A 16,211-nucleotide genomic window follows, 5' to 3' on the forward strand; every position below is an offset into this window, starting at 1 on the left:
TGAGCCGTACTGTTCAGCACCTGCAGTGACTTTATTTAAACATGTACATGTTGTCCACTACTTATGGTAGCAGTCAACCCATAAAGTAAATTGTCTTTTTAACTTATTTTGCTCACAGTGAAATGAATGGCAGACATCCCAAAGCTCAAGTCCCAGGATGCAGCTCACAGACAGACGCAGCTCTCAAGCTAGTTGCCACAGCGCACAAAATCAAACAGACGTTGGAGGAAGGGGTTGTGAGGCAGCAATTTCCCAACAGTCTTGAGAAAAGACGCCAACAGCAGCTGTCAGAGGGTATGTGACGTGTTGCAGTTCTGGGTCAGGATAGATGTGGGGACCTTGTCAAAAGGGAAATGGGTAAATGAGGTTTTTAAAAATACAAGAGTAGTTTAGGACTTCTGCAGAATACAATGTCTGGTCTGAACATGTCTGCACAGTATTGGTTTTTAAGATACATGCAGATCTGTAAAGCTTGTAAACGTAATCTTTGGACAGTGATTCCATACTGGGCTGTCTTTTGGTTTTCAGGAGGGACGTCTGGATATAGAAAGCCAACAAGTTGGAGCGGACATGAAACTCAAGTAACTGTAATTAATGTATTCATTTTCAGCATGCAAAATTATTATTATTATTATTATATATTATTATTATTATTATTATTATTATAGTCATGCATTCTGAAGTAAGATTAACAAATAGAATTTGGGGTTATTGTTTTTTTATCACTCAAGCTTTTTTATCATCAAACAAATAAAATTTTTTTTTTTTTGTTCAGGTTGATAGCATGCATCAGAAAAGCAATCAAGAAAACTGAGAGTAAGGTCTTTGACTCTCATTCCAACACACACACACACACACACACACACACACACACACACACACACACACACACACATATATATATATATATATATATATATATATATATATATATATATATATATATATATATATATATATGATTGCAATGATTTCAGCCCTTTATCACTCTCCATCTATTTATATATTGAACCAGGACATTTATCCACTGTGACCAAGGCCTTGTTTACAAGAGGGTCCAGGGGGTCCACTAAAAGCCTCATAGCCTGTAGCTTTATAATAAGATATCTCAACCTCAATGGTCTAGTACTTCAAATTCTTAACCCTTTACATTAAGGGTCATATCACAAGCATTTGCCCTTTTCTATTTTTTGCCGGCATCTATTTTTACACCAAGGCAGGAGGGTCATTAAAGAGCTGCTATATGCGTCCTTGTTATTTGCTAGTTCAGAAGCATTTGAAGTTTGCAGTGGACTGAATGCTTTGTGAATATGGTCCTTTTAAGTATGTTCTGCCTGTGAATGTCTTCAGACAGTCTATAATGAGGCTGCTCTCATCTTCTGCTCTTTGTTTTCAGAACACCCAGTTGGTTTCGAATCAGCTCCACCGAACCATTGCAATGATGGCATCTTGCATGAGAACAGAAAATGCCAGAGCAAGCCCAGGGGCAGAGAACAGGAATGAAAGCAAGGCAGGGTATGTCTTTACTGCACTTTATTGTTCACATTCCAATACCAAGATGCTTTTATGTTGCCAACTGCTGACACATTGTGTTTTCCTCTATCATTAAAATTAGGACAACCTGTTCTGTAATTTTCTTTCTCTTTTATTGCTTGAGACTCTTGTTACTTCAGATTATGCCTGCTTTGTTGAGTATTTGACCATGGAAATTGTAAGTGACTTAATGAGGTGTTCTCCCTGTTTCCCAGAGTTAAGGGTTCAGAGAAGCCTGAGAGACATGAAGTGGTTTCCTCTCCAGCAGTTAGAATCAGGATCCCAACAGAAGAGAAGCCCCACATCCTCAACTCGCAACAGGCTTACTGTGCTCACAGTGAACAGGCACTCCGACTCAAGCTGGACTGGAGTAGTAGAGGTCAAGAAAAGCTTGTAGATCACAAGCCTGCAGTGGATTGTTATGAAAGTGTTTACAACATGAAGGGCCGTACTGAGGAGTGGACTGTACCACAACACTTCCATGACGACGCGGACCCAAAGAAAGGAATGATCAACTACGCAAGTCCAGAACATTTCTGGCATGAAAATAAGTTTTACCAGTCGGCTCCCAGTGGTCTCAGCAAAACCCACAAGGGTGAAAATAATAGGACTGATGGAATTCTGACACTGGAAGACAGAAGCAGGCCTTTAAATTACAATAGAAGTGATCAGAAGACAGAAACGGCCGAAGCACCTTTAGATCTATCCGATTGCGGGAAATCCAAAGATCAGGGCCTTCCCAGCATTAAGGCCGAGGCCGGAGCAGAAAGCCCAAGATCCACGTTAGAGTCAAGGGAACTACAGGGAGCTGAGTCCAACAACTCGTCCCATCTTAGAGCAGTCAAGCGGTCCCATAGTGACACATCATCCAGTGTAGACCCAGACCAATCACCAGTGTCTTCTTACTCAGTCGGCAGTCATCATTTCCATCACGCAGACGATGGAGACAACGAGGACAGCTCAGTAAGTGTCTTCTCTTTGTGTGAAGGCTGGTTAAGCAGAAATTGGGGTTATGGATTAAGGATCAAGTAATGCCATCTGATTACATCTTAATAAAGACAGTTATTAATAAATGATTATTGCAGTGTTGTTTTTCTTACAAACTACCAATGGAAAGTTGTGGATCTTGTTAAAAAGTAATTATAGGTTTAGAATGCTTTTAATGCTTATGCTTGTCACTGTTGTTTATAACATCTGTGTTTTTAATAAGACAGCAGTGAAGGACCTACCTAGGCAAAATAGTGGTTTATTACACAAGTTTATTTACTTCTTTGGTGAGCATGGGTTATTTTACTTTTAATTTGTTTTGCTTAATCTGGCTTAAAGCTGAAATTGTACTTTCAGGATCAAAATGAAGAAAATTACGTTGGAATTTCAAAACAGTCAAGAAAGGAAAATGAAGAAATGAAGCAGAGTTTAGGAAAAGCACTTTACCCAGGTACAGTATGGTCTAAGTGTTACAGTTCATTTATCCCGGTACAGTATGGTCTGAGTGTTATGGTTCATTTATCCTGGTACAGTATGGTCTAAGTGTTACAGTTCATTTACCAAGGTACAGTATGGTCTGAGTGTTACATTCATTTATCCTGGTACAGTATGGTCTGAGTGTTACAGTTCATTTATCCTGGTACAGTATGGTTTGAGTGTTACAGTTCATTTACCCAGGTACAGTATGGTCTAAGTGTTACAGTTCATTTATCCTGGTACAGTATGGTCTGAGTGTTACAGTTCATTTACCCTGGTACAGTATGGTCTGAGTGTTACAGTTCATTTATCCTGGTACAGTATGGTCTAAGTGTTACAGTTCATTTATCAAGGTACAGTATGGTCTGAGTGTTACAGTTCATTTATCCTGGTACAGTATGGTCTGAGTGTTACAGTTCATTTACCCTGGTACAGTATAGTCTAAATGTTACAGTTCATTTTTGAAACTTACTATAGAAGATAACTCTGATCGTTAGTTTTACTTTGTTCCCTTTTTTGCAGATTTTCTCTACAGCCCACGCAGGTACTGGTGCCCCATTTCAGGGCTAGTTTCATTGTCCTTCTTAGATGTCCTTCTAGTATCTGAGTCAATACAAGACCAAAAGATTCTAAAGATGAAACCTTTGCATGTGTCTGAAACAAGCATGAATGTACCATTTTTTTTTTTTTTTTTTTTTTTTAAAAGACATTGCAGATTTGCATTGGTATTAAGATGGTGATTACTGATCATGAAAAATGTCCTTTTCAGTCATAGTCTTGACAATGCTGAAGACAGAAACAGAGGCTCCAGAGTCATCAGACAGCAAGGTTGGTATTTGAATGCTGTCTGCTTTCAGTAAAGCTGCTCCCAATCTCTACTAGCCAACGTGAAGAGATGGCAAAAGAGATAAGCGGTGTTATTTCCTGCTATCAGCAAGTAGGGATATTTATAATTTCCATAATCTGATTCTGTTTTTTTATGAAAATATAGGAATCATTTCATAAATTTAATTGAAAGATTTATAAACGTCTTTACTGATGTCTTTGTCATCTACACGTTTTTTAAAAACTAGTTTTATTTTAGTACTTCTGGAAGTCTGTAGTGAAAGTTGTGCCCAGCATTTCAAAACCAAAATGAAACAACACCAAAATTAAGAAACATTCCACAACACACTCCACATTAGAGTGTAGGCTTGAAATTAAATAAGCAATGATTCATACCTAAGCCTAGCATTAATTAATAAGCATTTTCATTCTGAATGATCATCAATGGGAGTAAGTAATGATTGTATCCTGTACTGATGCCTGGTTCATATAAACCCAAATGAAAAATAAACTTTTTAAAAACGTTTTAAAAACGTTTTGTATAATGTCTGTTATGAAGTGTAACCCTATTTCTTTTCTATAACCAGAGGGGTGCTGCTGATGAGTCTGAAGAGCCAAATTGCTCCGAAGGCAACAAGAATGGGAAGGAAAGAAAGAAAAGGAAAAGAGGCGAGGGGCAGGACAATGTAGGTAAGAAAGATGTTACAAAGTACCACTGATAGTTCCTCTTTATTTTCAAGGGAGAAAACAACCCTGTATGATAATATTTTGAACTATTGCATGCTTATAGCTCTTGGGCACAGCTTTGATTCTAGCAAATAAACTATAGAAGCTGAAGTACATTTTAGTGTCACTGTAGACAGCAGTAGCGCCAATATTCCCCTATAAATCAAGGGGCCAGGTAACGACACTGACAACCTTTATGACGTTTGCAACATGAGTTGGTTTGGTTATTCTGTTCTTCAACAGCATGTGTCCAGTTAAATGAATGTTGAAATCCAGTTTTGGCCCCTGTGACACCAAATCGCTTACTCTCTCACTTAAAAATACTTAAAGGAAGACCCAGCTTACTTTGTACCGATGCAGGCATGTGCAAACATGCCTTGTCCGTTTTTTAGAAATCCTAGATGTGAACCAACACACCTGTCCCATTTATTTGATTAATTGGTATTTAAAAACATGAGGACACAATACAAACGAAGGAATTACAACCCCTGTCAAACAGAAAGGGTATTTGCCATCACTAAGTGGTGTAAACAGTACACATGTGTTTGCCTAAGGTGATGCAGTTGAATCTCGATAACTTGTGATAATACAAGTCATTTAAAAAAAATAAAACAGGGAAGAACACAAATTGTTCCACTGAGTGAGGGCCTAGTGCCAGAGAAACGCATTTTTAACACCTGTTTGGTCAAACATAACAGCACTCGGAATGCTTGCACAGGCAATCATAATGACTACTGATTAACAACCTATGCCCCATTATGAATAGCATGCATCTGATATAGGGAGCAGAGTTTCATTCAAACATTGTTTGACATTCGTGTTTGGATTGCTGAACAGGGATTTCCTACAGGTTACAAAATACTGCAAATCGGCCCCGATAAGGTCCACTGTTGAAGTACTTTGTGTGCACATTCTCTCATGCAGAGATAACATTTTTTCACTAAAAGAAAAGCTGCTGAAGGGCATTTGGCTTTTTTGCCAAGGGCAATATATGGAAAATTAACTATTGGGCTGCTGCTGCTGCTTCTGGTCTCTGATTGGTTGGGATAATGGAGGCTATTATCTTAAAAACCTCCCAGGTTTCAGTCATGCAATGGCACTGATAAGTTCATCCTAAAACTATGACTGTAGGTCACAGTGACCTTATTTATGTGATACGTAACAGGCAGCAGCTAGAAGCCTCCCTTCTCTCTCAGTCAGCACTCATTTTCCCAGATTTTCAGATTTCCACCCCCAATCCTCACTGCGAAATGACCTCATATGATTGTGTATACTTTAGCTAATGTTCTTGGGGGTTCTAGAACCTAAGTGAAAAATGGGTTCTACAATTGGAATAACCTGATATAAAAGACCAAGTCGAACCAAGTCAAACACTGTAATCACATTACCTGTAGCCACGCTCATAAATACAACGCTACATATCAATGATGACTCATTAGTTTTTTGGTAACCACAACAGTTAATAATAATACATGCATTAATAACCAAACCATCAGAAGGATTTTCTGCAAGGAAGAGTGCCCCCTGCTGAGCTACCAGTACCACTTCCTGCAGCTCTCAGTATTTGGTCTTTCCTCCAAGTACTGACCAAGCCAATCTTTGCTTCATAGTGCCTCTTTTCCACTGTACAGCTGAGCCGCGCCAGGGACATACCAAGCCCTCACGGTGTGGTAATGGAGAGCCATTATTTTTTCCACTGCAGAGCCGAGCCATGCTACCGACGTCACACGCAATGAACGACAGTTGTTATTAATAATTGTATTAATTAACTCAGTTTGCCAAAAGATGAGCAAACAAATGAATAAACTAATGGTACAGCTGTATCTCGCATTGCTAGATTTTGTAAATATATTTAGGAATGTATTTATAATCCACAATTAGTTCAATTAGTTCTGTTGAAAGGGTAAAAAGAAGGTTTTACAAATATGATTTCTCAAAGATATCCCGTTTAAGGACAGTTGTTGTTTTTTCTAGCTGTTTTTTGTTTGGGTGCTGAAAAAAAGAAGCAACAAGAGTTGTAGTTGTATGTATGGTACACCTGTACAGAAATTAGTTTGACTGTTTTTGTAAAGAATTTTAGAATTGTTTTATTTTTGCATTTCGGATGTGCCAGTGGAGAAAAGGCCTGACAACTTCAGAACCCTTACTGGCATAGCCCCAAGTGCAAAACTACTAATGGTACTATAGAATGATTTAATTCCGTCTGATTGTCATTATTCAGGAAAACAAAGAAATGTTGATAAATATATTGTCCAGTTGATTTATTGTCTCATGATGTGAGATTAAAAATGTCAAAAGAGCAACACATTCCTATGTAATGTAGCAATATATTAAAACGATACAGACAACATGGGGCACAGAAGAGGTAAAGTTATGTGTGTCTTGTAAACTTTGCAGGGTGTTCTGTAACATGGCATACACTTCTATTGTCTATGGGCAGGCCTCCCGTGTACACTCTGGAAAGAAGCAACAGCAAACATGCAATTTCGTTAAAAAAATGATATCTGCTGTTACCATGACAGGTGAAAGAAATCTTCCACTTTAGTTCCTTTAAAGCTGGCCCCTGTTATTTGCAGTAATCTGCACTGCAAACATGTTGGTGGAAAAGGCAGTCACCGCCATTCCTGTCAAATCCGGTTCCTAATACAATTAACTCTGTGTTTACGCAGTCATTTAAGGAATGGTAACTGAAACCTAAACCCTGTACAGTTCCAGTTTTCACCCTGCTCTAGTATTATTAGCACTGAACCTACAAATCTGGTTATACTTGTAACAGCTACTCTGTAGCACAATGTGACAGGTGTCTCATAAAATCCATTGTGACTGCTTATATAAAACAATGATGTAAACCCAACTGTATTAATCAAGCTGGAATTCCATCAAGGCAGGTTTGGTGACACCGCGAGCAATGAGAGGAAACTAGTAAATGATATAATTTATAGAAAAAGAAAAACTTGCTATGTATCATAATCATATTGCGGTTTCCCTTAGGATCTTAACCCTTCCCTGGTTTGTTTTTGTCCACTTGTAGGTAGAACACTTCAAGGACAGGCTTATTCTGTATTTGTTGAGCCCTTAAAATAATCCAACTTATTCTATTCTAGTTGCTTAAATCAAGGTGAATTCTAACCCTAAACTCAGACTTGAGTTGAGTATTATGGGAAACAATTGGCAAAGCTTTTCTTTTGTACACTACCATCTAGTGGACTGGCTAAATAATGCAGCTTTACCAGAGATTCCTCTCTAGTCTAATGCATTTCATTACACTATGTAACACAATTTTTGTTCCTGGGTAGTAAGTGTTATTTCCCAATTGCTTATGCCTCAAAAGTATAGAAAATGGCTATTATTCCCCACAAACTTTGCTTTTGTGACCAGGACAGTGATATTTCAAAATATCACTATTTCCAATGGGAATACAGGCAAATGTGTGTCTTTTCGTTCACATAAAGTCAGAAAAAAACAACATATGAATCCAAATTAACATGTATTTATACTAAAGTAATACAAAAATGACTACAAAAGATTTAAAAGTGAGTAGTTTTTCAAGATTTACGATTATACTGTATTTAGTCATTTTTGTATTACTTTAGTATAAATACATGTTAATTTGGATTCATATGTTGTTTTTTCTGACTTTATGTGAACAAAAAGACACACATTTGCCCGTTTTCCCATTGGAAATAGTGATGTTTTGAAATATCACTGTCCTGGTCACAAAAGCAAAGTTTGTGGGGAATAATAGCCATTTTCTATACTTTTGAGGCATAAGCAATTAGGAAATAACACTTACTACCCAGGAATAAAAAATAAAAAAAAATACATTTTTACACAGTGTTATTCTTGGGAAGGATAAAAAGCATTCTATACTGTACAACTGAAAATAGGAATGCTTTTGAGTTATTTTCATTTTCATTATATTTTTACACCGTGTAGTAACACTGAACTGAGAAAGCTGTTGTAAATATTTTCCATTTGCTGGTTTTTCATTACCAACAAATGCAATAACTTTGGGCTGTATTGCTACATTCATCTATTTTGTATCCTTGGTAAATTAAGTTGTATTCCAATTGCTAAAATATCTTAATATTTTACAGCTTTGGACTGAGGAGACACATTCTCTATGCCAGTAAAGAAAGTTAGCCCTCGGAAATGGGAGCTGCCTTCATTCTTTCCTGTGGAGCTACAGTCTTGTTAGCATTTTAACTCCAGAACGTCCATTTCCGATATCCCCTGTGTTTGTCTCTGCATAAGGAATCATCTGTTCTGAGTGTCACACCTATGCAACTATTGGAATTCGATATGCTGTATCTGGACATCACCATGGATACACCAGAATGGGTTCTTGAGGGGCCAAAAGCCAGACTTACAGTATGCCTGCCATAGCATAAATTCAGGCTCCAGACAAATTGGTCCAATGAATTTACTTGCCTCAAAAGTGTCATAAATGAGTTTATTAATTATTGTAGTTAAAATGTACATCAATGTGTTTTACATGCTGTGTGTTGAAAATCTTATCAGGAAGTTTCAACTGAATGTTTGTCCAAACAGTCTGTGGTGATGTGTTACCTACTGTTCTTCATGTGAGAAAATGTAAATGAATTTCCTCTAAAGTCAATGCAGACACAATGGATCTTATTTATGAAACTTTAAAAAGGATTAGAAGTCCATTCTCTTTTTCCAAAGCACTGTTTAACCTCAGAGCATGTCCATAAACACTATTCAAATATAATTCCTTAAAACAATCCTTTTGTGAATCGGGCCCAATATTTCTATATGTAAATAATAAAAAAAAGAAAATCTTCATACTGCATACTTTATTTATTTATTTATTTCATTTAGTTGTCTCCAATTTTTTTTACCCTGGTTATCTCCCCAATTTAATGTGCCCAATTATTATGTGTATCCTTGGCTCACTGCTTGCAACCTCCCTGCCCACTTGTAGGATGGAGGCTGGAGCATGCATCCACAGCAAGGCCACCAAACCTATAGTGCTGGAGGACAACACAGATCTGGCATCTCCACTGCAGAAGCACAGGTGCCCTATTGGCCACAGGGGTTGTTAATGTGTGGTGAGCATGGATTCCCCTACCCTCCCTACCTGGGCAGTGCTCAGCCAATTGTGCTCCACCCTAGGAACTCCTGATCATGGTTGGTGCAACCTGGACCTATGGGGCACATCCTGCACTCCATGTGGAGTGCTTTTACTGGATGCGCCACTTGGGAACCCCCCCATACTGCATTTCCAAATGCAAACACATTTTGTTTTACAAAACTTCTTCAAAAGCACAAGTCCTCTAACAATACTTCATTCATAATTAAACAGAAATGTAGCTCTTTCTCTCTCTCTCTCTCTCTCTCTCTCTCTCTCTCAAGTTCATGTTAATGTTAGAAAAAAAAAGCTTGTCTGTGTGCCATTGTTATTGGAGTGCATATAAACTATTAGAAGCAGGTCAGACTTAAAAATAAAGTCTCCCCTATCTTTAAATCAGTGAAGACTATTCCGCACAGAAGCCTATAACCTTGGTCGAAGCAGGCATCTCATTTAATGAACTTGAAGATGAAATCATAGTTTTTAAAGAACTAAACACAGAGAATTTTGGTATAGCAAAAGAAAAAGTATGCCTTTTGACATGATTATAGTTAAAACTAAAAAAAAAACACTATTGCATCTATTTGAGTTTTATTGTAACAAAAACTGTAAAAAAAAAAAAAAAAAAAAAAGGAGAGTCTACTTTGCTTGAGAGTGAATCCATAGTCAGGTTTATTTAGAAAAGAAGTAAGCTTGATCCAAAAGTAGTCTTTAAGCTAAACACATGTATTTCAATCTAGTAAAAGTGTAAATGTTTTATTATAACAGAGGAATTGTTAAGTTGAAATATAAGACAATAAAGTATAAACTGGATAACAACTGAAGCAAGCATTTCATTTAAATTAGAAACTTTGTCTACAGTATCAGTTCTTATGAGGAAGGTACTGAATTTAATTGGGATAATGCTAGTTGAGCCTAAAATACGGAGGCTTATGTATTGCAAAAGAAAAAGCAACTGCTGGACAGAATTACATTCAAAACTAAAAAAAGCCATGGTATTGCATTGATTTAAGTTTTACTGCAGTAATAAACAGATGTATTTATTTACAAGGAGACTGTAGAATTTACAAGTAAAAGAATTAAAAGTTTGTCTCAGGCACACAATAGAATTCTGGAAGGGCATTAGGATATAAGCTTTTGCTTATCTGAAAAGATACCAGTCCAAAGCTCTCTTGAATCTGGCCAATAAATGACTTAATGCGATGAATTTGGAAATGCGCTTACAGTAGAGTTTTATATTAATTAAAAAAACTAGCCTTGGCAGGTAAACAGGGTGTCTGAAGCCTGCTTGCACAAAAAGCAAAAACTAGTCCTACTCAAGTATCACTCGACTTATAAGCTGACATGATCCATGCTCTGAAGAGTTGATTGCTGTTTTATCATAATAAGAAGTTTGTTATAAGACAGTTCTTATTTATATTGATGCATTGCTACGAGGTATAGCAATTATATTTTAGCTTTAGACAGTGATATATTTAATATTTTAGGATGCACCTGTGGGTTCTTTAACTTTTTGCATGGCTAGCCTAAGGGATAAGCATATGACAACCATACCTATATTATTGTATTGTAATGTATTAATGCTGTTAAACCTGTAATGGGACTGGATTGCTCAATTTGCCTATTACTTGGGATTTGCTGTGGCCTGCAACCACCCAATCCACTTTTAAGCATTTAATAAACTGAAGGAGCACTATTACTGCTCTGATTCATTAAAACTTCAAATTAAATTTGTGTTTGTGTGATTTTCCTGATTATTAAAAAGTTGTCTGGACATATAGCACATCAGGTGCACAAACAAAACCACTTATAGGACTTATAGGACTCTCTCTCTCTCTCTCTCTCTCTCTCTCTCTCTCTCTCTCTCTCTCTCTATATATATATATATATTATATATATATATATATATATATATATATATATATATATATATATATATATATATATATATATATACACTACACAAAAATATAAACGCAATATGTAAAGTGTTGGTCCCATGTTTCATGAGCTGAAATAAAAGATCCCAGAAATTTTCCATATGCACAAAAAGCTTATTTTTCTCAAATTTTGTGCACAAATTTGTTTACATCCCTGTTAATGAGCATTTCTCCTTTGCCAAGATAATCCATCCACCTGACAGGTGTGGCATATCAAGAAGCTGATTAAACAGCATGATCATTACACAGGTGCACCTTGTGCTAAGGACAATAAAAGGCCACTCTAAAATGTGCAGTTTTGTCACACAATACAATGCCACAGATGTCTCAAGTTTTGAGGGAGCGTGCAATTGGCATGCTGACTGCAGGAATGTCCTGTTGCCAGAGAGTTGAATGTTCATTTCGCTACCATAAGCCGTCTCCAACGTCATTTTAGAGAATTTGGCAGTACATCCAACCGGCCTCACAACCACAGACCAGGTGTAACCATGCCAGCCTAGGACAAACAGCTGATGAAACTGTGGGTTTGCACAACCAAATAATTTTTGCACAAACTGTCAGAAACCGTCTCAGGGAAGCTCATCTGCATGCTTGTCGTCCTCACCAGGGTCTTGACCTGACTGCAGTTCAGCGTCGTAACCGACTTCAGTGGGCAAATGCTCACCTTTGATGGCCACTGGCTCGCTCGGTTTCAACTGTACCGGGCAGATGGCAGACAGCGTGTATGGCATTGTGTGGGCGAGCAGTTTGCTGATGTCAATGTTGTAAACAGAGTGCCCCATGGTGGTGGTGGGGTTATGGCACGGGCAGGCATAAGCTACAGATAACAAACACAATTGCATTTTATCGATGGCAATTTGAATGCACAGAGATACCGTAACAAGATCCACCACCATCACCTCATGTTTCAGCATGATAATGCACGGCCCCATGACGCAAGGATCTTTACACAATTCCTTAAAGGTGAAAATGTCCCAGTTCTTCCATGGTCTGCATATTCACCAGTCATATCACCCACTGAGCATGTTTGGGATGCTCTGGATCAACGTGTACGACAGCGTGTTCTAGTTCCTGCCAATATCCAGCAACTTCGCACAGCCATTGAAGAGGAGTGGGACAACATTCCACAGCCCAAAATCAACAGTCTGATCAACTCTATGCGAAGGAGATGTGTCACTCTGCATGAGGCACACCAGATACTGACTGTTTTTCTGATCCACATCCCACCTTTTTTTTTTTTTTTTAAGGTATCTGTGACCAACAGATGCATATCTGTATTCCCAGTCATGTGAAATCCATGGATTAGGGCCTAATGAATTTATTTCAATTGACTTATTTCCTTATATGAACTGTAACTCAGTAAAATCTTTGAAATTGTTGCATGTCGCATTTATATTTTTGTTCAGTGTATATATATATATATATATATATATATATATATATATATATATATATATATATATATATATATATATATACACACACACACACACAAATATATATATATATATATATATATATATATATATATATATATATATATATATATATATATATATATATATAGTATTACTTCAATTTGGCGCTGCAGCGTTTATTTTAAATTGATCAGAATTACTGCCTCGCTTAAAAGAGGCCAGTCTTTATACAAGGGCGACCTTTTAAGTACGGGAATTACAATTGAACTAAAAACAAAACAACAAAACCACCTATAAGAACTTCAGAAGGACCGCTGTTCTGTATGTAGTTTATCTTGCATTTTCTTTCAGAACTGTACTACCATAAAACAAAATGTGCTTACTATATGTGTATACTGTGATTTGTAATTTCCGTGCTAGATTGAGGCTCCCGTCTCTTCGGGGGCGTTACATGTACATAGTCAGTGTTGAGCGTTTATTTGTTTACTGTGTGTGTGTGTGTTTTTTTTTGTTTGTTTGTTTGTTTTTTGTTTTTGTTGTTGTTGTTGTTGTTTTTTTAGTAGGGGGAGAAAAAAATACCTTAAAGTTTTTTTTTTTTTTTTTTTTTTTTTTTTTTTTTATTGACAGCAGCGTTTATTCGAGGGCGGTCTAAAAAGCTGATATACAGTATGACTGCGGCATCAATACGAGGCGTCTTTAACTCAAGGGCTGCGCCAAAAGTTTAACACTTTTTAAAATTTGAAGGCACATTTCCCTTTGACAACTAAGGGCTGTAGTAATAGACGTTGCAGCATGTGCTATACCAACAGGTCAGAACGTTCTCACTTTAGTCACGGGGAGTGGGAGTGGGAGTGGGAGTGGGAGTGGGGGGAGCAATGTTTCATGTCTTTTAATAACTTAGCGAGCTGCTTTACAGTACTGCAAGTGTGAAAGTAACTTGTGAGAGCTACCCAAAGCAACAAATAATATTAATAATACACTACAGCTTGTGCTGTTATACTTACAACAATATGTACAGTATGTAAATAGAGGTACACTGCTTAAATACAGCAAGACAATTAAATGCTGTACTTCATTACCCCTGCTTTGGTAATGCACTACCGCTATCATCAGCTTTGAATGTGGTTCCACTCCATTTCAATTTCATATAGACTTCATTGTTCTGGGAGCATAAACAGAACTGCAAATGCACCAGGTATTGCTGGGAGCGTTTTGGGAGATGGATCACTTGCTACATACACATCATAGACATTATAGAAACTATATATTATAAATAATAACAACTCAACCCTTCTACTTCTTGTTACAGATTTCTCTAACTTCCAGTATGTTTTATCATGCGTACTGGTGTTGCATGAGTTAACATCTCTTATATAGTTAATACACACAATGTGTCAATACAGACAGCCCTGCTTCCATGAACACATCATTATAAATGGTGCCCATGTAGGAATGGGCACGCATCTCGACAGGACAATTAAAACCCTTAAAGACATATTGCTTCAAATAAGTGCTGCCTTGCCCACACGCCCCCAATGCTGGCCCTACTCTGGATTGACAATGTATGAATGTGATGGTGTTGTGTTGGTGTTTACCTTTTTTTTTTTTTTTTTTTGTACAACTTTATTTTGTAAACCCCTGGATTAGTGGTAGCCATACTTATGGCACACTTAAGGGTTTTTCTAGGGACATTCTTCAGAGCAAAACATTGAGGATATCAAAATAGGGCAATATATAAAGTCTTGTCCGTCTGTCCTTAAGACACACTCAAATGTGTGTATGTCAAACTCAGTCTTTATACACATTTATTAGAACACCCCATTGTTTCGATGGTTTAGATTTGCTGTGCATTTCTTAAAAATGTGTATCAGATTTCTGACTGTGAGCTTATTCTGTTTGATGAACCTGATAATAAGTTCCATCATAGTTGAATTCCTCCTTCTCTTCTATATGTGTATCGCCTGTTTTACAAGATGGACAGAGGAACAGACGAGGAAGACCGTACAGCTTGTTCTTCTCTTTCTCTTTCTCTTTCTCTGTTGACCACGGACTCTTCTATAACTGGTCTCCTGTTTTACACCAGTCTTAATCCGAGATTGCAACGTCTCTGTTCACCAAGAAAATGAAAGTGTTATAAAGAGTTATAGAGACATAACTACTATTAAATCTTCTATAAATATTTTTTTATTATAAAAGAAAAATTAGCTATCCATTTTACAGTATATATCTTGGTGGTGAGACAGACCCCCAATGTGATTCTAACACTAGTTTCAATGCAGTCATTTTTTTTAGTTTTGGAATTTTTCCTTTCCTCAGTATTCAGTTGCACAGGGGGCAGTAACTACCCCTGGCTCATCTGAAACCACACGTCATAAATTCAGCTTTTTGAATACTGGCAAATATTAATGTAATATCGATCTAATGAGAAATTACAATATAGAATGATATTATGGACAGGTATCCCAAACCAAAAATTAGCAACAATTTATGTAGACCAAACTAAAGGTTTCTTCCGCTTTTTCTAAAAGGAATTACACACGTTTTGCATGTCAGAAGTTTCCAAGAAGCAGTGTTGCACAGCGCAGCAGGAATGCTATCAGCAGAGAAGTTGTACAAGAGAAGTGACTTCAGTAGATATGAATGAGCGAAGAACATCAAATGACATTTGGTTTTCAATGTCAAGTTAGGACAAAAGAAATAATTCTGAAATCACACTGTTGCAGCATTAAGAAACTCTTGAGAAATTATGTTACATCCTGAAATGAAAATGACATAAATCCTTATAGGGGTTCCCTTTGATAACATCTCCAACACTAAAAAAAATACAATAATGAGTGTTACTTAATTTGCATGAATGGTATTAATATATGTGTTTTTGAGTAGTTTTAGTGCTGTCATCAGTATGCTTTTACATATCACTGATGTGTATGGCTTTGTGTCAGCACTTCTATATTTCATGTCCTGTATTCCTGCAAATGTGCAGTATGAGACTTCCTCATTATACAGGGGAGACTTCTCTGCTGTTAACCTAGTGTTTGCATTCTAGGCCAGTGAGAGCTGCAGTCTACAAGGACAGCAAGTCTTGTAAGCCAAACATACCTCAACTGATTTTACGTATGCTGGATTACAGTATCGGCCTTATTTCAAAATGCGATAATTCACAAATCAAGTTAATTCCTGATAAAACTGCACGTGCATTATTCTTTACTGTAC

At 37.1% G+C, this 16,211-nt stretch overlaps 1 protein-coding gene across 1 annotated transcript; it reads left to right on the forward strand.

Moving 5' to 3' along the window:
- Positions 1–253: 253 nt before the first annotated feature.
- On the forward strand, positions 254–9,377 carry LOC121297713. The gene is made up of 9 exons (XM_041224162.1): positions 254–294; positions 529–581; positions 776–821; positions 1,397–1,515; positions 1,749–2,496; positions 2,878–2,971; positions 3,767–3,825; positions 4,410–4,512; positions 8,646–9,377. Exons 2-9 carry the CDS (start codon positions 571–573, stop codon positions 8,654–8,656), a joined length of 1,191 nt encoding a protein of 396 aa, XP_041080096.1. The 5' UTR covers positions 254–294; positions 529–570; the 3' UTR covers positions 8,657–9,377.
- The last annotated feature ends 6,834 nt before the right edge of the window (positions 9,378–16,211 follow it).

This window comes from Polyodon spathula, chromosome 23 (genome assembly GCF_017654505.1).
Source record: "Polyodon spathula isolate WHYD16114869_AA chromosome 23, ASM1765450v1, whole genome shotgun sequence".
Taxonomy (NCBI): Eukaryota; Metazoa; Chordata; class Actinopteri; order Acipenseriformes; family Polyodontidae; genus Polyodon; species Polyodon spathula.

Excerpts from the sequence above, each read along its gene's own strand:
- LOC121297713 (XM_041224162.1), top strand. Across the intron at positions 822-1,396 it reads TCAAGAAAACTGAGAGTAAG|AACACCCAGTTGGTTTCGAA; the intron begins GTCTTTGACTCT and ends CTTTGTTTTCAG. Across the intron at positions 2,497-2,877 it reads GAGACAACGAGGACAGCTCA|GATCAAAATGAAGAAAATTA; the intron begins GTAAGTGTCTTC and ends TTGTACTTTCAG.